The sequence below is a fragment of the Brachionichthys hirsutus genome, chromosome 5, assembly GCF_040956055.1.
Source record: "Brachionichthys hirsutus isolate HB-005 chromosome 5, CSIRO-AGI_Bhir_v1, whole genome shotgun sequence".
Taxonomy (NCBI): domain Eukaryota; kingdom Metazoa; phylum Chordata; class Actinopteri; order Lophiiformes; family Brachionichthyidae; genus Brachionichthys; species Brachionichthys hirsutus.
The window spans coordinates 7,033,434-7,056,309 of record NC_090901.1 but is presented as its reverse complement, the minus strand read 5'-3'; the positions used below and the strand labels follow the sequence as shown (position 1 = coordinate 7,056,309).

The window sequence follows — 22,876 nt, the reverse complement described above, 5'->3', positions numbered from 1 at the left end:
ACTTTCTTCTGCTTGACATTGCAAGTCAATCTATCTCTGGAAGAAACGGGCATATCGAAGATCTGGTACGTCCAGTAACGGCACGTTGGGCTTCCAGCGCTGTGAGATTTGGACCGACTGGACTCCAGACTGTTGGAAGACGTGACGCTGTAGTTCTAGTTTCTAGGCAGTGCCTTTTATATTTGAAAAATAAACGTGTGAAACCTCTGTCCTTTTCCACATTTTAATCACACGCAACATCAGCCACAGAAAACGGCTCTGGCGTCCAGATCGGCGGTTCTGTTCCGATGATGCCGTTTCATCGGAACCGGACCTAAGCAGAACCTCGAGTTAAGTCACGGACCTGCTGGTGGGTACCTCAGCCTTCACGCCAAACCGCTCACACACCTCCTTCCACCGCTCCTCCAGCAAGACGTTCTTTTTCACCTCTAAATTGTAGTTATATTTCAAGTCTTCGACCTCTTCAAAAAAGGTGGGGTCAAAAGCCCCCAGTTCTGTCTTCAGCTTCTCGACCTCGGCTTGAAGTTTCGTGTTCTCCTCCTGGAGCTCGCCGTTTACCAGCCTGGAAAAAGGCCCAGACAATGATTATTGTTTATTGATCTGTCCATTGAGATGTTTATGTGCCACACTAGTAAATAAATAAGCTCCACACAGATGAACAAACCTCACTGCTTGGATCTCTTTGGCGAGTCCTCCTGTCGTCTTCGCCGTGGGAGGACAACCTTTCGTCGTCTCCACCTGAGGAAGGAAGCCCTAAACACTTCAGCTGCGGGGACAAGACCGCCATTGTCACAAACTGTCCCTGAGGTCAGGGAGGGTCAAACACAAGACTATTAAGTTTTGTTGGACGGACCAATCAAGATATCTGCTGGATCAAATTGACCATGACGTCCCTGGAAGTCATCAAAGGCCAACACTGAAGTCAGACAGAGACTGGGACACTTAACGATTCCCGTGACTGAACAGAGTCATCCGGCCTGGAATGAAACACTGGAGAGTCTCTGAATGCAGCCTCTGTTTGAGTATTAATCCATTTTAATATACGTAACCCCAAAATAACAAATCTTCCTTTAGCAGGAGATAAATGGCACCACATCCCAGCTCACTGATTGGCTCAGCCTTTCTATTGACGCGTGATCAATAGATCCACGTGTGAGCAAGCCTGGCCCTTCCCCGGACCAATGACAGCAGGCCGTCATCGTGGGGATGGGTGGCAGACAGGAGGGCGCCAGCCGGACCGCGGTTTCATCCAAACAAAAAGACCCTTAGAGAACCTCGAACATGAAAAGGACACGCCGGTCGATAACCTTCCCAAACCACAGGCCTACCCCCGGATCAGCTGATCCAGCCGTGGCTGCCCCATGGCCGTCCTGCTCTACCTTGTCCTGGAGCTGCCGGATGCGCGTCTGGGCGCTCTCCTCGCGGCCGCTCAGCTCCCTCAGCTGCCGTTTCAGTTCAGACAGACTGGACGCCTTGTGGGAGAGCTCCTTCTCCAGCTCCTGCATCTTGTTCTCAAACATTCTGCAGACGTAAGGGAGAACATCCAGCTGTTTCACCCATGGGAACTCCTACCGGTCGATAACACACATTTAAAAACTAAATTCCTAAACCGCCTGGAACAGCCTGCGGAGGAAGGAAGCGATAAAAGCCGTGCTTCACTCTGGCCCGTTTCTGCCAGCCGTTCTGTCCATCAGTGGAAGATGCCGACGATGTAATGTTGCTTGTATTGAAGTGGCTAAACAAAAAATGCTGACCTCGTTACCACGGACGCCTTCGCGGTCCTACTCCCCGCCACCTCGCCGACGGGCCCGGACAGCGCCGCTCGTAACCTGCGTTTGGTTCCCTCCAGCTCCGCTTCGAGCTTCTCATTGGCCGCCTCCAGACTCGTCTTGGCCAGTCGCTGCCTCTCCGCAGATTCCATTTCCTGTTGCGGCGTGAAACGTGCGCAGCCAGGTGAGATCACAGGTAAGCATGAATTACATCATCGCCGTTTGAAGGACAGCCAATGAGAAACAACGACAGGAGCCCTTAAAAGGACTGTAGCGTTTCAGCACTTCACTTTTAACTGTTACCCTTTTGATCTCTCTGTGCAGACGTTCATTTTCCATGAATATCTTCTCCAGTCCTTTAGTTTTGGATTCAAGTTTGGAACTCAGCTCAGCTTCACCCCGACTCTTGAGGTTTTCGTAATCAGCCTATGAAAGAAAACCACACAAACAATCCTGAATTCACCAGATCAAACGACGCTGTTGAAATGAGTTCTGATCCACAACCTTCAGTTTGACATTTTCTCGCTCCAAACAGGACACTTTGTCTTGAATAGAAGGCGTGCTGGGATTCTTCAGGGTCTGGTTTTCCCTCTGCAGTCTTTCCACCGCCTTCTTCATCGAGCCAACGACCTTCTCAAGCTCGGGGACTGTTTTGCCGCCTGAATCATCCTGACAAACAAAGTATGGCTCGTCGTCATTACGATACAGCTGGAGCAGAAACGCTCAGCGGTGTTAGCGGCTACCCGAAACCATTCCTCTCCACCTCATCATTTTTAGCTTTCAGCAATATTTGTAAAAATAGTGCCGCGTGAAATGCCACTGGTGGCGGAACGTACTCCTCGTGTGGCGGCCAGCATTTTCTCCACCGCCGCCTTTTCCTTTTTCAATGCGCTGCACATTTCCTTCAGGTCTGAAACTCGATTCTGTAGAAAATAGAAAACACTTGTACATGGTGCGTTCTGCCTTCACTCAAGCGATAGGACACCGTTTCAGCGTTGCACACCTCGAGTCTTGTAAGATCTACGCTGTTCTTCTCCAGCTGGAGGCGCAGGTCCAGGTTCTCAGAGGTCAGCTTGAGGTTTTCTTTCTGGAAGTCCGGATCTTGCTGGGAGGGAGTTCCGGTGCCTCGTCCGGACGTCTGCGGGGAGCGACGGACGCCAAAGATTAATTTAGATCTAAGGTCAGGACAACCCTGTTTTAGAGGAAACTATTAGATCCTGAAAAGTGAAGGTGCTAAGGGAGCGTACAAAAGCAGCTTCTCTTGGCTGATAATGGACAGAGGACACCGACACACTAAGCTCTACAGCGAAGCCGTCCAACGCTACCACCTCAGCTGGGCCCCTAGGGAAGCCGGTACCTTCGGACACCCCAGAAGACTGCTGCCTTGATTCCGTGCATGATCGTCCCCTTTTGGGAGCAGGAAGATGTCGGGGTGTTTGCTGAGGACGGAGCTGGAGTCGTCTTCTAGTCCTGGATCATCCCCGGCAGGAGTCTCCGCTGCTTCCTCTTTCGGATCCATCCGGTCCTCCGCCTCCTGTGGCGTTTGCTCCTTGGTTCCTGCAGTGCAATCGTTTGTGTCCTGATCTGCTTGAACTATTCCCTCTTTATTGACTGCTTCACATCTTCCACCGTTGTTTGCTGCAGCCAGTCTGTCAGGTTCTGGTTTTCCGGACGGATCCCTTCCTCTCCTGGTCCGTCTTTCATCATCGTCTTCGACCACATGAGCCTTAAAGTCCCCCGTGTTGTCTTGTGAACTCTGCGAAACATCGGCTTCCATTTCTGCGTGATCTTCTTCAACATGTTCTTTGTCATTTGCTTCGGTCGCCCGTATTTTCACATTCTCAGCTTCAGGACTCGGCTGCTGACCCGCTTCCGCTCCAACAGAACCGGCTCGTGTCGCCAATTGGTCGATGGCGTTTTCGACGAGCTCAGGGACCTCGGGGCGGATGCGGGTTTCAGCCGGACGGGGGGTTGCTTTTCCTTCGCATGAATCGTCCTCCACATCAGAAGTGAGTGAACTCCTGACAGCAGAGGCGGAGCTTTCTCCCTTCACAGGCATGAATCAGGTTAAATCCAGTAAATAAGATGAAAGGAAAACATATCTGTCTTCTTAACATGTAACAGGAACCGCCAGCTGGTCAGAGCTTTACTTGAGAGCCCAGATTTTTTTACTGAACATAATAATAATGCTTTATTGTGCTTTCCATTCACTCACAGAGGGTTTGGCCAGCTGGCTCTCTGCAGACTGCAGCCGCTCCTCCAGGTAGCGGTTCCTCAGGCTCAGACTCTCCATGGCCTCGTCACGGGGCAACGCCTGCTGCTGTCTGCAAGTTCACAAGGAACAGAGCAGAGCATCACAGTCTGGATCATACGAGCTTCCACGTCACTTGGCTGGATTACACACCAGGAGGCCGGTGACACATAAAACGTGCAAAAGGGCAAAACTATGACTCTTATGCAGGATGATGTTAGAATGATATTTTCACTCTATAAATATTCTGGAGAAAGACCCAAAGCATTTAGAGGCAGTAATTTAAATACTTGAACTCATTGGGTATCCAGTTACCCGGATAGTTACGTAAGGTGGGCGTGAGCTCAAGGCTCATTGACCTACAGTGGAGTCCGCATTAAAAGCAAAAAACATAAAATAAAATACTTTATGGTGAGGATCTCCTTCTCCAGGTCTGAGTTCCTCCTCTTCAGCTCCTCCATCTCCTTCTCCATTTCAGTGGATCTCACTCCCACCACCTGGTCTGCAGTCACACCTCGAGCCTTCAGCTTCTTCTGCAGGGACGTTTTCTCTTGTTCTAGTCTGCAACGAAACAAAAAGGGGGAAATGTCTGACGTGAACGGGGCGACGATGAACCCTCTTTACCGACGCACGGCGTCCCTGAAACGTATCGTGCCTGTCCGGGGTTTAGATTCATAGAAATGAATCGGCAGACCGTGATGATAACGTTCAGTCCGATGGTGAGGGTGATTCTGATTAACCGGCGGCGTCCTGCTCGATCGCACACTGACCTGGCAAACAGGTCCTTCAGAGTGCTCAGCTGCTTGGACAGCGCTTCCTTCTCTCGTTCGTTCTCTCGCAGTGAATTCTTCATCTTTTCCATCCTGGCCTGCCATTTCTTACCTTCTTCCCAGCGCACAATTTCATCTTTTGTCTGTGAACGTGCAATAAAAACATCAAAGATAACATCTGTAATTAGAGCAGTATGGTGAATTAGCTGGTCAGACCTTTCCAGGGTCATTCACGTCTGTTCTTTTCTCCAGGTCAGACTCCAACCTCCTGATCTTCTTCTGAAGGCTCTCCACCTTTGGCCCGCCCCCATCGGGCTGATTCTAATTGGCAAATACAGTGAGAAGGACATTGGGAGCGAGACAGTGTATGGTGGGGGAGTGGCTCTAACAGAAGATCCATTTGATATATAAATATCACACACTACGAGGTAGGAGATCATGGTAATGAGGCCACCACTCCAAATCAGAATACTTTGATCCTGAACAAGCGGTCGACCGCCACACTTCGGAAAATGCACGCACCTGAAGGGCGCTGCTGTGCCTCTTGATTTTCTGCTTGAGCTCCTGGATCTCCTGGTCTCGCGCCTCCTTTTCAGCCTGAAGACGTCTTTGGGCTTTTTCCTTCCTCTCGACTTCCTGGCTCAGGCCCTCCGCCTCCTCTTTCAGGGCGCTCTCCCGGCCTCTTCCTGCTTTGACAGACTCCTTCGCAGCTTGGAGTTCTGTATTTAGTTCTTGCACCCGCACCTGTGGAAAAGGGTAGATACTCCAGTTCCCTCGCTGACACAAAGTCGGTTAGTGTACAACATTCTATGCATTCTACACTCATGAGTAAACGGCTGGCATGCGAGTGTGCTCCTCGGATCGAGCCCCACCTTTAGGTCCTGGGTGTGTCTGTCGACCAGCATTTGAACATTGAGAGCCTCCTCTTTCTGAGCAGCGACGGCAATGACTTGCTGCTCCGCTGCAGAGGTCATCTCTGCTCGCAGCGTCAGCAGAGCTTTACTGAGAGCCTGAAACACATGGAGTGACACTACTAGACCTTACTTGACACTGAATACACCATTATTCTGTCCACGCTGGTTATTGGCATAAACATTTGTTTTCTGCTTGTGGTGAAAAACAGAACTTGGTTTTTCTTTTTGGAACTGATGGCATTTCCTTATTGTCAGAATGCACAGCGACATTCCCGGGCAATGGCCACAAAACAGGTGTCCTTCCACAGACCTTGAGGTTCTTCTCTTTCTGGGTGAGCTGCGCTTTCAGCCGTTCCACCAGGCTTTTCATGGTGTTGCTGGGGGAGCGGACGTTGGCCTCCTTCTGGGCCGACAGCTCAGTTTGGAGGTAGTTTATCTCCTCCTCCATCCGGGCTATCTGGCTCCTCTGATCTTCAGACTCTCCAGTCAGAGCTTTCACCTGGGCAGCATGATGCACCTCCAGCCTGTCATCCATTATTTAATTAGGACTTTTCATTTCACGGCCTTTGCAAGTTACAAAGTCACGATTAGCAGAAAAATGACACACAAGAAGCCTTTTGGTCTGAATAGTCTGCACCTTGCGTAGCAGACCATTTCTGATACACAGGGGGGAGGGCTGGACCTCCTGCACGCAAAACACAAATTGCCAATTTGACAACTGAGTTTGAACCAAATTCCACTCATGGGTTCCAACTGGGTTTATTTTCTGTAAGAGGGTCTCTGTGGGATTATTTTAACGACTACATCTTTCTCGGTCGGCTGGGCCAAGATTCCGTCACATGCAGCAATATTTCTGCCAGTAGGAGGGATATTTCATCAAGCACCACTGCCGCTATATGGTGTTCCACACGGAGAATATGAAATTGAAATATGAAACTTTGTCTTAAGAAAGGTGCATGTTCACCCGGAGAATTTGGGGAATAAGGAACTTGTTATTGCATTTTGAAATGTCAAAAGAAAGAAGGGTAATATTTGACGCATTCAAAGTCATAAAAGGTCAACTTTGTTTGTCAGCCGTTGAATACTGTGCAGGTTAGGACACCGATGTCCTCTCCTCCCTCCACCGCATGCACAGAGTGGAAGGTCTGAAATGATATGAGCTTGGAGGCCAAACAAATATTCCATTTTACTCTGATTTGACATTCAAGAAAAGGCTGAAGGCTGTGCAGGATGTTTAGTTGCTGCATGGTCATAAAAATACTCTAATGCTTAACAAGAGAGCTAAAGAGAAACAGGAAGAGCAGCATTAGTGGGAACAGACCAGTACGACACATTTAATGTTCATTCCTGACCGCCCATGGAAATTTAAAACATAAAAACGTTCGAACTTCCTGAATGGGGGAGAAAAGAAACACGTCAGTAGGTTCTTGTTGTGCGTAGAAAGTGAAAAAGAAAACTCGAGAGCTTGAGTTATGTTCCAGAAGTGACGCAGGATGGACCGACAAATGAAATCCTAGACACCGTATGTCCACTCACTTAGCAACGTGGCTAAAGGACTGTGATTCTACCACTCTGGTTTACAGAAGGGATTAATAATCAGCATTACTCTGAGACGTCATCGGCGTGTTTCTTAGCCTGTGCTTGCAGGGAGCTCCTGCGTCTCTCCAGCTCGGCAGCGGTCAGCTTCAGCTTCTCGGTGACGGAGGACAGCGACACGTCCTGCTCGGCCAGCGTCTCCTCCAGCTCCGCCAGCCGCTCCAGATGCTTGGGAGTCGTCAGCTTGACGGTGGGCTTCTTCATCAGTTGCTGAACAAATGAAGGAGGCTGCGTTCAACACCAACATACCGCTTCTGACAAAGCAGACCCTTCCCCCCCAAAGGCAATTCTACTTCTCGTAGGTTGAGAAAACGACCTCTTGAATGTTGACGCGAGAATGGTTTTAAGCGGTTGTTTACTTTTAGCTCCACAAACCGAAGATAGTTAAGCAGAAACAGTTAATGACCAGACATGGATCTATGCATTCCGAACTCTAAACATATGCGTACCGTTGCCGTCTGTTTAAAGCGGTCCAGGGAAGTGTCCGTTTGCAAGTTCAACTTCTGGTGCAGGACTCTCAGCTCCTCCTGGTGTTTCATTATCAGGTCCTCCCGGTCCTGGAAACAACCTGGTATTGTTAAAAGGAGACAGAACTCCCAGACAGACCAATCCCTGGATCAAGCAGGCCGCTTCCCTTAAAAACCACACAGCAATAATCTGAGACGTTCTGCATTGAGCATCCGCATGCTTTTCTTATGCGACTCTACCTGTGTGGCTTGAGCCAACCGGTGCTGATACTTCTTTAGCACATCCTCTTTTTTGTCGAGTCGGCCCTGGAGATCCTTGATGTTCTGGTGCGCCATCTTGAGGGCAGACTGATAGTCCGAGTGGTCCTCTCTGTGTTTATGGAGGTCAGCTAACAGACGTTCTCTGTCTGCAGCGGCCGGGAGCCGAAGACGCAGTTCATTTATCACTTTATCCCTGGACACGATATTCTGCTCTGCCTTCCACAGAGCTGCTTCTTTCTCTTTCAGCCTCTGCATACGGGATTAGAATTCAATCAGACTGCGGTACAAACTGCCAAAATGTGCATGTAATAACAGGGACTGAAAACTGTACCTCATCCAGGCATTTGCCGGCGGCCTGTGCATCAGAGATGGTGCGGACTTGCTCTCTGATTTTACTCAAGGCAAATTCCAACTGATGGGAAAGAGGCAGAGTCGGGTCTGGACGGGAATCGGTGCCATCAGCCTGGAAACAGCCAAAAATATAAAACACAAAACACTCGTCGCAATCAAGGCCCGAGGATCACTTTAAAAGCTGACCTTGTTGTCGGTGCTCAGAATTTCATTCTGGTGCTTCTCGTACTGGTCCAGTTGGCGCTCCAGCTCCACCTCTCGCTGATCCCATGCAAGCTGACGTTCATCTTGAAGCTTGATGGTTAAAAAAAAGAAGAGATCTCCTGCATTAGCTCCACATTTACCTTAAATACTGCCAATAACATTCTAGATTTACAAGCTGTATGTGACACAGTTCAAACAGTGAGATTTCATGTCATCTAAAAGCGAGTGACCCCACAGAACCGGGAGAAAATGAGCCCCCCCATGTCAAGTGATGCTGCTGGAGGTGATTATCCAGTCTCCTCCAGAGGAAAATGTAGATAAGGAAAAAAGAAGCAAGGAGGTCGGAGGTCAGAGATCAGTGCGGAGCCCTGTAGTGGAGGGCAAACAGCAGACATGGGGATGATGAAGAAAACTATCCTCATCTTCATAATGTTGTACATTATTTAATGGAATGCTATAATTGCTAAGAGCCAGGAACTCAAGAGAAGTCTGGATGAACGGAAAGTAAAACTGAAAATGATTTGTACTGAATGGAGTGGGTAAAAGCCAAACTTTGGGTATCATTGTGTAAGAAAAGTTGGGGCGAATAGGGAAAAGGGAATTCCACACAGATGGACGGAAGCGGAATCCGTAGTTCGAGGCGTGTGGACCAGTACGGAGAAAATGACCACGGTAAACTCCTAGAACACCAGCTGTTTATACATGCAGGACTTTGAAACTACCTCTGTCTCAACCTATTTCTGAATTGTCTTAAAACCCAGTGTTCAAACATTCACTTCAAACATGGATACCGTTTAGAAGAAGTTTATCCGTGAATGATTTATCTATTTACTCTCCAAATTGCATTTTGTTTTTACGTTTACTCCTTCTGTCATTGATCATTCATTGACATTTGGGCAGCAAAAGGACTGAGACTCATTTCAGCAAGTAAAAGTCAAGTTCCACACTCCAGACATCCACTTTCTTCAGTATCTCCGGCTTCGCAGTTTGTGTCGTCTTCGCTTAGCCACCTGGCTCACATCTGGAAACTAATTTGGACATAAACCCACATTCCAAAGGGACAAATGTTAAAATATATACCGTACTTAATTCCTTTAATTTGGAACTCTTGGGCATGTGTTCAAAGAAAATGGGAGAAATAACTGGATACTTAACATTCATTCATCCTTGATCTGGCAAAGACAGAAAGTGTCATTCAATGCAAAGTGGAGCTTTCAGACCACCACCCCAGAGGGACTGATTTGTGTCCCCCTTTAACTCTTTGTATCTTGTTGAAAAGCTGAAGTTGAAATTTGCCTCTATAATTTCTCTCACCATGTTGTGCTGCACACTATCCTTTTCCAGCGAGCAGATAGTTTTCTCCTGCTCCTTCACCAGGTTCTTCAAGAACCTGACCTCCTCTTTGTGGACCACCAGCTCCCTGCCTTTCCTCAGCTCCTGCAGACGAGCTTCCTCCATCCTCTTGTGCCACTGACTCACCTGTTTGATGTTTGAAAGAAAAGTCGTTTTCATTACAGTTCATGGAGGAACGCGACACACAATCCAACAAGATCAGGAGACTCGTATCGCACTGTGCTACTGAATTACCTTTTGGGCCCCTTTCACGTCCTTCAGCGTCAAGATGAGCTCCTCCAGAGCTTTAAGTCTCAGCTCCAGCTCCTCTGCCCGACTCTCTGCCCTCCTCCTCTCCTCCTCAGCCCTCGTCCTCTCCTCCCGTGCTTTTCCCCTGTCCTCCTGGAGGCTCACCAGGGCCAGAGAGAACTTTTCCTGCTGGGGAAGAGGAAGCGCTCCGGCGAACTGCCTACGTAGGGACTGGATGGTCTGCCGTAGGTGCTTGGAGCGGTTCCTGCCCTCCTGGCGGGCGAGGAAGAGGGCGCTCTCACTGGCGTCCAGCCGCTGTTCAGCTCGCAGCTTGTAGGCCTCCAGCTGTTGGATGTGAGAGGTGGTGGCCTCCAGCTTGGCCACAGCAGCCGACTCACTGAGCTGCAGCGCCACGATGTGCTGGTGGAGCTTTGCGATGAGTGCCTTCTCATCCGACTGCGACTGAGAGAGAGAGATGGAACCGTGAACATACATGTTCGACTCACCAGTAAGACGACAGGGATTAGAGGACGGCAAGGTTACCTGGTAGTCCAATAATTGTCTCCTCAAAGCTTCGATCTCTTTGTCTTTGGACGTTTGTCTCGCATGTAGCGCAGAGGTCTGCATCACGGCCACATCAGACACCTCTCGAAGCCTGGAGGTAAAACGCATATTACACTCTAGCGTGAAATCTGTACTCGTATCCGGGTTGCGGGGGGGCCATCCGCCTCTGCCCAGCCACTTCCACCAGCTTGTCCGGGGGAATACCAAGGCGTTCCCCGGCCAGCCGAAATATATAATCCCTCCAGCGTGTCGTGGGTCGGCGGCGAGTTCTCCTCCCAGACGGACGTACCTGCAACGTCCTCACTAGACATCCGCGCCACCTCAACCGACTCCTCTTTAGGCAGTTTACCGGCGTTTAAAATATGTATTATTACCGTAATTCTTCACACCCAGGATCTACCTTCATATCCCAAATACTATTATAGTCTCCTCCCTACCTGGTTTTACTTCATGTTGTGTAATTTGTACGTTGCATTCTTATGCACAGACGTTTTCCCTTGGGATGAACAAAGGCGTTTAATCTTTGTGTATAAACGATCATTCTCTAACATACTTAGAAACCTCGATGCAGAGCTCAGCCTCGGCCTTCTCCAGCTCTGCAATCCTGGTTCTGTCGGCGTCGCTCACAGCTTTGCTGATGCCGCCTGCCAGGTTATCTCTCAGCTCCCGCTCCACCCGCTGGGCCTCCACATTCATCTTGGTCAACTGAGGAAAGAAATTCCAGAATGACTTTTGGCAATCAACGAGATGATGATGAGTTTTTTTATTTTGGTTGTCAGATTGAGACAAGAAAAATACAACTTAAACAAAACAAAATATATATACTTCCTCATAGTGCAAGATTGAAATATCTGCCAGGCGCACCCAGTGAACTTTATTACAAATACACTGCGGAACAGAGAGTCTCAAGTGTGAAATCGTGTTTTGCTTGGCTCCATACCTCTGCAAACTTGGATTCCAGTTCTGTGTTCCTTTCTTCCACATGCCTCAGTGAGTTCCTGAGTTGTTCATACATTTTATGAGCATGTTCAGCTCTCTGTCTCTCGTTCAGCTCCTTCATCTCTAGGCTGGTAATCCGCCTGGCGACGGATACCATCTCATTGTTGACCAAGGCCTTGTCTGCCTTAGCCATGATATTTTCGCCTCCTGATTTTGAGAAAGGAAGCTTTTAATGACAAACTGATAACGGTGGGTTTAAAAAAAACAAAAACAAGGATGAACTCACAAACTGACTATCGTAACAAAAGTGTAAAGTCTAATTATAACTATAAACAGCCTGTTCTGTTAAAACAGGATGTCTGTCTCAGTGTCTCCTGTTTTGTGCTTTTCTGGAAGACAAAACTGGGTGAACTAAATACCGTTTGCGTTGATGTTGTCCCACGCTTGCTCCAAAGTGTTCAGTTTCTCCTTTGTGATTTCCAGTTCTTTATTCATGGCAGGGATTTGCTCCCGGAGACACTCATTCTCACGCTGAAGGATGAGAAATAATGATTAAAAACTATGACGGGGTAGCTCATTTAAAACAAAAAAACAAAAGAGGCAGTTTACATCATGAAAACATTTTGTGATTACCTCCAAATGTTCAAGGTTGGTGGTTCTCTGTATCAGGCGGCTGTCCCTCTGCAGCATGTCTCTGTACTTAGCGGTTAGCTCTGTGTACTGTTGGTTAGCTCGCTCCAGTTCTGATGATGGCACACTGTCATCCAGCGCCTTCTGCAGCGCTGCCATTTTATATGCAGCCATTTCCTGGAGACCAAACAAAAGACAGTGGCCGTCATAGGGGCTAATGACTGACGCTAAATGAGCTGTGCCGACTGTATGCGTCCGTCTGGCCGCTCCTCTGACATTCTGGCCCACGTTTGTTGTAATAGCAATGTGGAATTGAACATTCTGCACCTTGTATCTCTGCAGATAGCCCATTCTCCGGGAGACGGAGGCCTGCATGTGGATGCTCTCGCCCTTCAGTTTGCTGTTCTCCTTGAGGAGGTGTTGTTCTCGTTCCAGCAGGGTGCTGTAGCGCCTGGTCAGTTTCTTCTCATTAACCTTCAGCAACGTTAGCTTCCGCAAATCCTCGCCCAGCTGTCTCCTGATTTCATCTGGGTCCTTATGGAGGGTGTCAAGAAGCTCCTTGTGGAGTAAAGTATTAAAAAAATAAATGACATTAAATAGATCAAAAATGCCTGTAAAATGTCAAGATTAAAATACATTTAAGGAATTAATGGAGTCTGTCAAACGAAAATCAAAAGCGCTTTTAATTTGAAAGGGACACGAATGTTTCAGAGCAGGGATGTTCACAGTGCTATTGGAAGGCCTTAATTTGACAAAGCTTTCGATAGCCGCCAGTGACTCTTGGCTGTTGAAGTAAATAAGAACTCTGTACATTTACTCACGTTGAACTCTTTGATTTTAACGGCGTCCACCTGTTTCTGTTCCTCCAGCTTGTTTTGCATGTCAGTGAACGTCTCTTTGCTCTTTTGCCACTCTGCCTTCTCACTGGGAAAAGCATGAAAAGACATTTTAAACACTTGAGGTTTAAAATCAGCAACAAATGGAGAGAAGCTTTCTTATTAACGCACCTTAGGTATTGTTCATAGAGGAGTCCTTGTTGGTGTCTAATAACAGAAAACTTCTCTTTGTATTCTTCCAGTGTTCCTGAGAGCTTCTTGATTTGATCCTCCTTGGTTTTGAGCTCCTGGTAAATGTAAGTGTTTCAAATGTTTACTTTATGACTGAGAAATATGAAAGAATCACAGATTTCTTTTCCTCCAGGGACCTGTGAGGGCATTGCCGCTGACCTGCAGAAGACGAATAGCGTACTCATCCAGAGAACAGATTACTTCCATGCTGCTGGGCTCCAGGCCATCAGGCAGGGTCAGCGGCCGGAGGACAACTTCTCTGCTGCCTAACCTCCTTAGCTGCTGCAGTTCACCTTCCATATGGCTCATCTGAAGGATGGAGGAAACAAAAATAGCTGTTGTTCTTCAGGCTAAAGTATGAAAATATGAATGTCTGCCCTGAAATTCTTTGGTTCTGCTGCCTCAGGTGTCTGGTCAGCTGACCCCGAACAGTTTCACAGGTAGAGAAACCTAATGTTTGGGTCCCGGGCTTACACGGCCAAACATAGCCTGTAGCTGTGAAGTCAGTCAGAGCCATTGCCAGATTCCTTAGTTGCTGTGTATGAACTGTGATCGGGTCGCAGGGTCATTTCATTATCTCTGTAGAAAACAACCGTACAACGTACCTTTTCTTCTGCTCTGGCGAGCTGACTGAAGCTGCTGACGGCTTCTTCCCGGGCTGATTTCAATTCCTGCCTTAGTTCCCCATTCCTGCCCAGCAGCTGATGAACCTGGGACGCAACATCCCGGGTTGGCTCTGAATGCCCACTCAAGTTCTCAACATCTACAGCCTGCGGAGGGGAAGATGATCCTTTTTACGGACATCAGCATTGACATTAAGTTAGACGGCTGTCAAGTTGCTGACTATGTTTGTTAAGTCATCAAGTTGCTACGTGACAAGCTCTCAACTGAGAGAACTCCAAGAAATAACAGATGGGCGTGTGTCTATTGTGTTCAGGGCAGCACATTTAAAAGCACTCTACGCGGTGAAAACAGACTCCCTGATTGGCTGTCTGGGAAACTCTATTGGAAACACATTTACAGCCTTAACAGTTTTACGTTTTAAAATAAAAACATTACCATTATATTCAAAAGGCCAGATAATTTATTGCAAGGGTTATCGATTACCCTGAAAATGCCACGAAGCAACTAAAATGAGTGAAAGTGAGCAGTGCAATGCTTAATTAGCTCTAAGTAGCTTTGGTAGCAAATGTGCTAACTATGGTTGCTCCTGGCAACCCTACTTGGACTCTGTGGGACTAAGCTTAGGGGACAGCAGACACTTACGTCAACCAGTGTTTGCAGACGGGGAATATTGATGGAGGCATCAGATGGAGTCGTCTCCTGATTAATCCTCACAGCTCGGAGGACGTCTTTCAGCGCAGCCTGCAGGTCTCGTTTCACTTTTAGCAGTTCATCCACTGAGAAATAAAAAAAAAATAGAGGAGGAAATGATTTACGACGTTTCACAAGACAAACACTGAACTGTGGAGAAAAACACTCACATGGAGCCCCCCCACATAGGGCAATTGAGTTAATCATCATCATTTTACTTTAAGAGTTTGATGAACAAAATCTCTTCGTCTAGGAACTGACTAAACCATTCATAAAAACAACAACAATCAGTTACTTACATTTGTCCTGAAACTGGGTCTTGTTTAATTCCAGCTCTCTCTCTTTTCTGGCCAGTTCTCGTTCCAGGTACTCGTTCTGAAAAGAAAAAGTTCACATCACCAAATATAGAACAGCTGAGGCAAAGTTGTCAGAGTCAGCCTTCTGCTTGTCTTTTTAATTGAACTACTGACAACAATCTCTACTTCTTCCTTCGAGCAGTATGAAATCTTGAGGAACTTGTTTTCTTTTTTGGTGAATGCATCGTTTCAGGGGATTGTCTCGAGGTAAGCCGTGCCGAATTATCTGAATAAATAACAACGCATCATATGCTACTTTCCAACTATTGAGATTTTCCTCTTCTTTGAAAGAAAAGATCTTAATTCAACTCAAGATGCAAGAAATGCAATCATTAGCCAGCAGCCTACTTTGAGTCGGATGCTTTCGTCTTTATAATTATTGCTCTCTTTCAATGACAACTGTCCAGTTCTGCTCGGTCCAACATCCTCCTCCAGTAAGAAGCTTGACTTTGGGATTCCTGTGGGCACAGCTGATTTTTTTTTACAAACACCAAATTAAAAGCACAAAGAATATAAAGTTATTTTCTGTCCATGGCACAGCCACTAAAAATACACCCAATAAAAAAAGACACTGCAGATGTAGATAATTATGTTTCTGAGGCAGGATAACATGTGATTGCACAAGTTCAAATTCCTTTGCACTTCATTGTGGTGGAAGTGGATGTAAATGTTTCAAAGACTGAGATCTAAAATTCAGTAGCCTCTTTCTGAGTTAACGGTTTTGCACCCAGGCCAATCAAAACACCACAAATAAGGTTTATCACTAGAAAGACAAATAAAACAGACAGATGAAACATCCTGAAGCGATATTTTAGCTCTTGGGACAAACAAGGGATGCAACTGTTGGTGTTATTCTAGTCCATGATTTTGTCACCTCGTTCCTTCACCATGTGTCTGATTTGCTTCTTCAGCTCAAGCCTCTCTTCTTCAAGCCGTTCAATCTATAAAAAAAAATCACTGTGTGAGATGAGAGGTGCTCAGAAAACACAGAAGTTCCGTCAAAACGACCGATGTTCGTTGCTACTCTGAATCGTCCCGTACCTCTTTGGTGAGGACTTGGTTTTCTGCTTTGTACTGGCGCTGTCTATGATCTTTGACTCGTCTGAACGCTGTCAGATCCACTTCCTGCCTTGGTTCCAGACCTTTGGGGTCATGATACAGACAAAAATAACAAGTAAAATGAATTTCCCAACTCCAGGTCAGTTAGTGTTGTCTAAATAGACTGTGAGGCCATGAACACACGTAGCCGGGTTTAAAGAAAACAACTAAACAAACATATATCCTTCCCCCTCCGCTTTGAAAAAATATTGCATCCACACGTAACCGCATAAGTGCGTTGTTAAGCACATTCATAAGCATGCCAACCCAATCGGCGGCGCAGTTCCCCAAACCCTGTCCAATCAGAACGCCCCATCTCTCGTTGTCACTTTCGTAAAAACATGAAACCAGGCTTGTTCCTGTGGACCGACAAGGAGGCAGAATTTCCCCTAAACATAGCTTTCGGTTTCATGTGGATGACAGGACAAACCGTAGAAACATATCTTCGTTTTTGGCGATACCCTACTAACGTGTGGACACGGCCCGAGAGATGAAAACAGCAACAGTCTGAAAAAGACCGAACCAAGTTTTTCTCGGAAATCCTCGTTTTCGTCCAAGAGGTCATTGATTCTCATTTCAAGTTGGTTAATGTCTCTGGTCATGGCTTCTGCCTCATGGTCTTTCACTCCAATTTGATTTTTGCACTCTTTGATCTCCTTAATGGCTGATTCCAGGCCATAAGTGCCCTGCAATGAAGAGACACAGTGAGGTCGTTTTCCAGTCGTACTTTAACAACTTTTGGCAGAATCGGGAAGTGACAAAGACAATCTTTGTTGTAAGCCAAATGTAAAACTAGACAGGAAAAAAGAGGAAGACTTACAGACTCATACTGGCTCAACCTGATGGAAGCCTCAATGAGTGCTTTGTCTTTTTCCTCTGCATGAGCTTCTGCAAGCCTTTCTGCCTTCTCTGCTTCCACGACTCTGACCTCTGCAGCTTCCAGCTTGGACTTCAGCTCTTCCATCTTTCTTTGCTGTACCACTGTTGGGAGGCCTTAGTAGGACAGGAAAAGGAAATTATTACTTTGACTTCAAAGTACTGATCTGGGGTTTACAGGATGTCAGAATTTACTTGTCATAAAACGCTATAACTCACAAATGTGCATAATTAACTTAAAACAACATGTATTTTGCACTATTGTTTGCTGATTATCTGTCTCATTCTCTCTATATATATATATATCGTTGTTTTATGAGAGATTTTGGTTTTCGTTTATGTTCCGATGAGTGCCTTAAGACGTGGGCCTTCACACAATTTTATTATGTTCGCATAATGATAATAAAGTATCTTGAATCTTGAATTAAAAAAATAAAAATACATGTTGGAAATGTAGAAATAATTCAATTCAATTCAATTCAGTTTTATTTATATAGCGCCAGATCACAACATAAATTTATCTCAAGGCACTTTACAGGATTAGCAGGGAAAGACCTGCAGGGAAACACAGAACCCAACTTGACCCACAAGAGCAAGCACTCTGGCAACGGAGGCAAGGAAAAACTTCCCTTTAACAGGCAGAAACCTTGGACAGAACCTAGGCTCATGGTGGAAATAATCAGGGACATGGTCATATTTGTTGGCGAGTGGAGTTCACCGACTTCCTTCTTTGCTCCCTGATGCTCTTTCAGTAGTCAAACTGAGGCGTAAACAAACAAGTGATGGGGCTGTCTGACAGCTGCATTGGTGCAGGAAGGGACTGTATTTTCAGTGGCACAGTTTTTCTGTTACCTAAAGTTCCCTTTTGGAGAACACAGAATATTTTCTTGTTTCCATGTAGGAAAACATTTCCCTGCAGCAAGTACTGTGGAGTATTTAAGTAGCAAAACTACGTTGTAGTTCTCACCTTGACAAGACAGAGGAAGGTGGAGAACAAATATAATGACTTATTATTTAACAGCTCTGCTCATTCACATGATTTAAAATAAGGATGGCTGCTTTACGTCATATAGTCGTTGTTTGTGTTTGGTCAGGGGTCGAATCTTCCTGGTGTGTTCATTTACAGAAAATAATAAATAACTAATAGATGGCCTGGAATTCAGGACAGCAGAGGAACAGGGTTGCAAACACAACTTCTGTCAACAAGAAATATGGTCTTGGACTACCCTTAGCTCCCAAAAACTTTATAGCTACAGGAATCTATGCCAAAAAACATAATCTGTGAAGCCACTGTGTCTTGTAAAACCAAAACACGGATGCTAAACACTGAATTTGATAATTCATTATGGGCCCTTGACTATTTATTAGTGCCGTCATGCGATTAATTATGGTCTGTAATTAATCTATTTTTTTAATCTCCCCTAAAAATTGCAGCGAAAAGCCCTCAACTTGATGTATTTCATTTAAATTAATTACATTATTGTGGCAGATCAAAAGATTAATATATAACAAAAAGTAGCTTTATAAATTAAATTATAAGTTCCATTCCAACAGATGCAGTCCTGTTTACATTCTGCTGTATTCGCAGAATCTATTTGTTCTTTCTGATTTTTGTCACCACTGATTTTTTTTTAACCTATGAAAGGAATGAAAGACACCCACCCCTGTCTTTATTGGTGGATGTCTTTAGGTCCTCAATGAGCATGGTGTGCTTCCCCATTTCTCTTGTATACTGCTCAACCTGCTCACTGAGCATCTTGATCCGATTATCTCTCTCCTGGACGGCCTTCGGGGAATCAACAAATAACAGAGAGGAAATGGTGTGTAAGACAGAGCATAGCCGAGGCACACTGAGATATCAGGACTAACAACAATAACTTAAATAAAAAATGACAGGAGGACTGATTCCTCGCTGGTTTAGGACCGACCTGATGCAGAGCAATGACGTTGCTTTTGTCCAAATCCAACTGGGCTGAACGCAGTTTGTCCCTGAGGTCACGGATCATTTGCTGGTACACGAGGATTTCATCGTCCTTCCCAGAAAGCACTCTCTACATGTGAGGAAAAAGGCCATGTCATCACCACGGAAGGCTTGTTGAGTACTTTATATCAAAGACAACTTCATAGAAAGGTTCCTGGTTTCACTGAGGAGTCGCTGCAGGAAAACAATCTTTAGAATTTATTTGGTTTAAAGAAAAAGAAACCACAGGAGATGCCTTGATTGTAACATTTACCTTCCACTCCTGCACCTTGGCATTGACCGCTGCCATTATGGGGTCATTCTCTTCAGTCACGCTGTGAATCCTATCTGTTAACTCTCTGACCTGCGCATTCAACACAGGGACAGAGCGTCATGAATCACAGTAACCTTTCTTGATTAGAAAGAGAAATAAGTTCACAAAGCTACCACAGAAAAAAAATATTCTTTGAGGAGTGTCTTTACTTGTATGTTGGCATGATCCCGCTCTTTCCTGAGCTGGTCCATCACAGAGTCAGTCTGCTGGACCGCAATCTTCATCTTATTGTACTCGTCTGTCATCTTCTCCATCTCTTTCATGGACTCTTCCATGCTTTTCTGCATCTGCTCGTTCTCCGTCCTCAGATGCATGTTTTCATCCTCAGTTCGCTAATGGACACACAAGCAGAAGAAAGTAAAAGAAAGTGGAAGATTGCAGATAATGAAAATGCATGAACGCCATAAAAGGAAGTGGTAAAATATTTAACAAGGTGCTGGTATTTAGCAACGTGCTGTTTTTGGCACCACACAGATGTTATTTGGCTACAGCATGAACCCCAGCCTTATTTTTTTAAATTCCCCGACTATCAAACTGCACCTCATTTGGAAAAATATATTGACTGATTTTGGCGCCATGATCAATTTGATTACACAATGATGGATAAATGGGTGGCCGTCGTGTCAGGAGAAGAACCTGAAGGTCTTCTAGGCACTGGTAGAGCTGGCGGTTGGCCAAATTAAGCTTCCTCTGGGTCTCAGCGTTCCCGTCTCTAGATGGGAGCAACTCTCTCTGGTCCATCTCTCCGCGATAGAAGTCCACATCCTGGTGGAGCTGGTCATTCTGTTGTGGTGCAGGAAGAGAATATTTTGTCTCAGACAAGGAGCTGGAACCGGTGTGCAGTGGTCATACAGTAATCTAGACACAAACGTTTTTACACTACTAAACAGATTAACAAGTTCTTTTAGTCATTCTCAAAGCAAGCGTCCCGCCATTTGTCCGATACAACAGTCGAATTCATGTTTAATGCTTTTTAACTGTTCATTTATCGAAACAACCAATCTCGAAGACGTCAACTTGACATTTGCTGAACTGCTTATTTGCAATTGCAATTCAATTCCTGCAAATGTTTGTTGTATTAGACAACAATCACTCTAAAGTTAATACCTAACAAAGTCAAAAAACGTTACAAAAGTCTATTCTGGAACGATGATCCTGCCTAAAGCTGGTCTGAATGTTTTATTAGTTCATTTCTGTAAACATTTTATAGAGCTCAATATAGTAATGTGTCAAATAGCATAGCAGAAACTCTACAGCAGTATATGTTCCATCAGTCTATAAAAAAACACGGTTTAAAATGCCTCATTCACAGACCGGCTCACTAGAACCCGAACGAAACAACAATCACTATTAAACTACTACTTGTCGCTAATAAGCAAAAAATCTAATTTGACTTGACTACCTTTATTTCTTACCTTCTTCTGGATTGTTTTAATCTGGTCAAATGGAATAGGAGATGAAATTTGAGAGAACATTGATTGAAGCCAATGACAGAAGATTACACGAGAACAGACCACGAGCAGACTGAAGATGATGATGATGAAAGGAAACATCTGGAGAGTTTGCTGCGACTTACTTTTCTTTTTAGATTCTTGACCTCATCCTCGGCCTCCTCCGCTCTAACAAGCAACTAAGAGAAGAAAACAGACCATAAACTTCGTGAATCATTTTTCTGTTTTTCATACAGCCTAAGCACTGTAACCCCCCCCCCCCCCCAAAAAATAAAATAAAAAAATAAACACTCTTCTCTTTGTTGTTGCATCATCAAAATGGGGTTAGACATCCCCATAATACACACACACACACAACATTCAAGGAAGGAACACCCGCTACTCATTTATATCAAAATATAAACACTTCCATACCAGTGAAACCCAATAATTCTCAGTTTTCATGAAATAAAAGCACAAGCCAAGAAAATTGTCATCAATAGGATGCAGCAAGTAGGAAAATTCACCACAAATGAACTAATATTTTTAGGTCACCTCGGACTCAACACTGAATCCACAGTTGTATGCCTTATGTATGTATGAATTATGGGAAACACGCTCATACCTCCTCAGTTGTTTTCCTTTCTTTGCCCATTTCTCTCTTTAACTGGGTCAGCGCCTTCTCTCTCTGCTCCAGCTGGGTTTCAAGGTCCCGGATCTCATCTCTCAGAAACCGCGTGTCTGGCCCGGTGCCGGAGCGCTGGGCCTCAGGGAACGGAAACAAGACACAAGGACAAATAAACATCCCTAAGTCTCGACTGAGGTCATCTGTACGCTGATACATGGTATGCAGAAACTGACATTACCAATGGTTAAAGAATTTACTTTACGAGGTGTACTGTGAGGGTGCAAATTCTGAATATATACCTTAAAAGATTTACATAATAATCAAGTTGAAGCTAGGAGCAATGGCCGTGAGCATTTAAGGGATTAGCCATAATCTTCTTAGGTGATGTCATTCTGTGGTAACCTCAACAAATCCCCTTCAATGATTGGCTGAAAGATTTGGCAGTGATGCGAGAAGTAACGTGTTCTCTCCATTCAGACACAGTCCTGTGTTTTACTCACACATGTAATGGTTCTGGTGATTATCATGTAGCAATTCACAAGTATACAAGCATACAGTGTATAGTGTTACCTTATTTCTTTCTTCCACCCTTGATATCTTGGTGGGATGCTCATTTTCTATATCACAAGAGACAATAAACAATGTAAAATACATTTTTGTTATCAAACTTAAATTCAAAAAGTATTCAGTCTTGTAAACTAACCGGTTTTATCACTAAGAACAAATTCCTCAATTGCTTTCTCTGCAGCATGAAGGTCCAGATCCTTGATCTAACAAGGGGAGAGAAGGCAATCATGTATAAAGTGAAAGGTATATGACATAAATTGCAAGTGGCATGAAGAGCCAAAATAGAATGTGAATTCTAAACTGAATATTATTGCATAGGCAGAGGAGTTTGCTGATAGGTACTGAAAGATGTTGTGTGGGAGATCTAGAAAAATAAGACTGAATACCTTCAACAGGGTCTGAAACACTCTGAGGAGTTGTATAATGCTCTCTGGAGCTTTATCGCTCACCTCCCACTCTTCGGTCTGCACAGAAAACATGTTTTGATATGACAAACTGGAAAATGCAAGGTCATTCATTACCATGGTAATAATAAACCGTAAATATAAGGAGGACACGATGCAGGTCAGACTACCCTGTGACAGTACTAGGTCTACAATGACTCGAACGAGGTGGGACAGTCTAAGAAAGATAATCAGATAACCAAAGTCATTGAGGAAGTGGCTCTGATACCCTGAACTTATTGATCAGCAGTCCAGTAATCATTCTTAGGCTTGGGGGGGATTAGCCATAACCATAAACCAGCACCAATGGGATCAACATGCATGCAAGTGTTTGTGGGTCAACAACTGATGTGTGGATAATTACCGAAATGAACATGCCGACCATCTCTTCCAGTTGATTTTTTTTACAGCAATGGAGGTTTGCCGGATCAATCCTCATCACTTTATCCCACTTAAAAGCAGCAGGCATTTTGGTCATGACAGTAAACATTAACACTCGTCCAGGA

General features: G+C 45.2%; 1 protein-coding gene across 1 annotated transcript; it reads right to left on the bottom strand.

Annotated features, from left to right (window-relative positions):
• Positions 1-235: 235 nt before the first annotated feature.
• Positions 236-22,839, bottom strand: cep290 (centrosomal protein 290). Its single transcript, XM_068739155.1, has 52 exons — positions 22,735-22,839; positions 22,314-22,391; positions 22,064-22,130; positions 21,931-21,977; positions 21,358-21,498; positions 20,879-20,932; positions 20,718-20,738; positions 19,939-20,085; positions 19,452-19,634; positions 19,243-19,332; positions 18,911-19,059; positions 18,840-18,858; positions 18,671-18,794; positions 16,953-17,125; positions 16,656-16,818; positions 16,076-16,176; positions 15,909-15,975; positions 15,383-15,492; positions 14,978-15,053; positions 14,631-14,764; positions 13,970-14,134; positions 13,524-13,673; positions 13,305-13,420; positions 13,119-13,221; positions 12,625-12,855; positions 12,301-12,474; positions 12,087-12,198; positions 11,669-11,874; positions 11,282-11,433; positions 10,708-10,819; positions 10,171-10,626; positions 9,898-10,062; positions 8,566-8,673; positions 8,360-8,491; positions 8,008-8,277; positions 7,750-7,857; positions 7,311-7,510; positions 6,015-6,228; positions 5,663-5,800; positions 5,313-5,534; positions 5,007-5,111; positions 4,791-4,933; positions 4,426-4,581; positions 3,985-4,093; positions 2,773-2,907; positions 2,606-2,692; positions 2,274-2,438; positions 2,073-2,195; positions 1,755-1,924; positions 1,380-1,521; positions 665-738; positions 236-562 (listed from the first exon to the last, which is right to left on the bottom strand). Exons 1-52 carry the CDS (start codon positions 22,837-22,839, stop codon positions 331-333), a joined length of 7,224 nt encoding a protein of 2,407 aa, XP_068595256.1. The 3' UTR covers positions 236-330.
• Between the last annotated feature and the right edge of the window lie 37 nt (positions 22,840-22,876).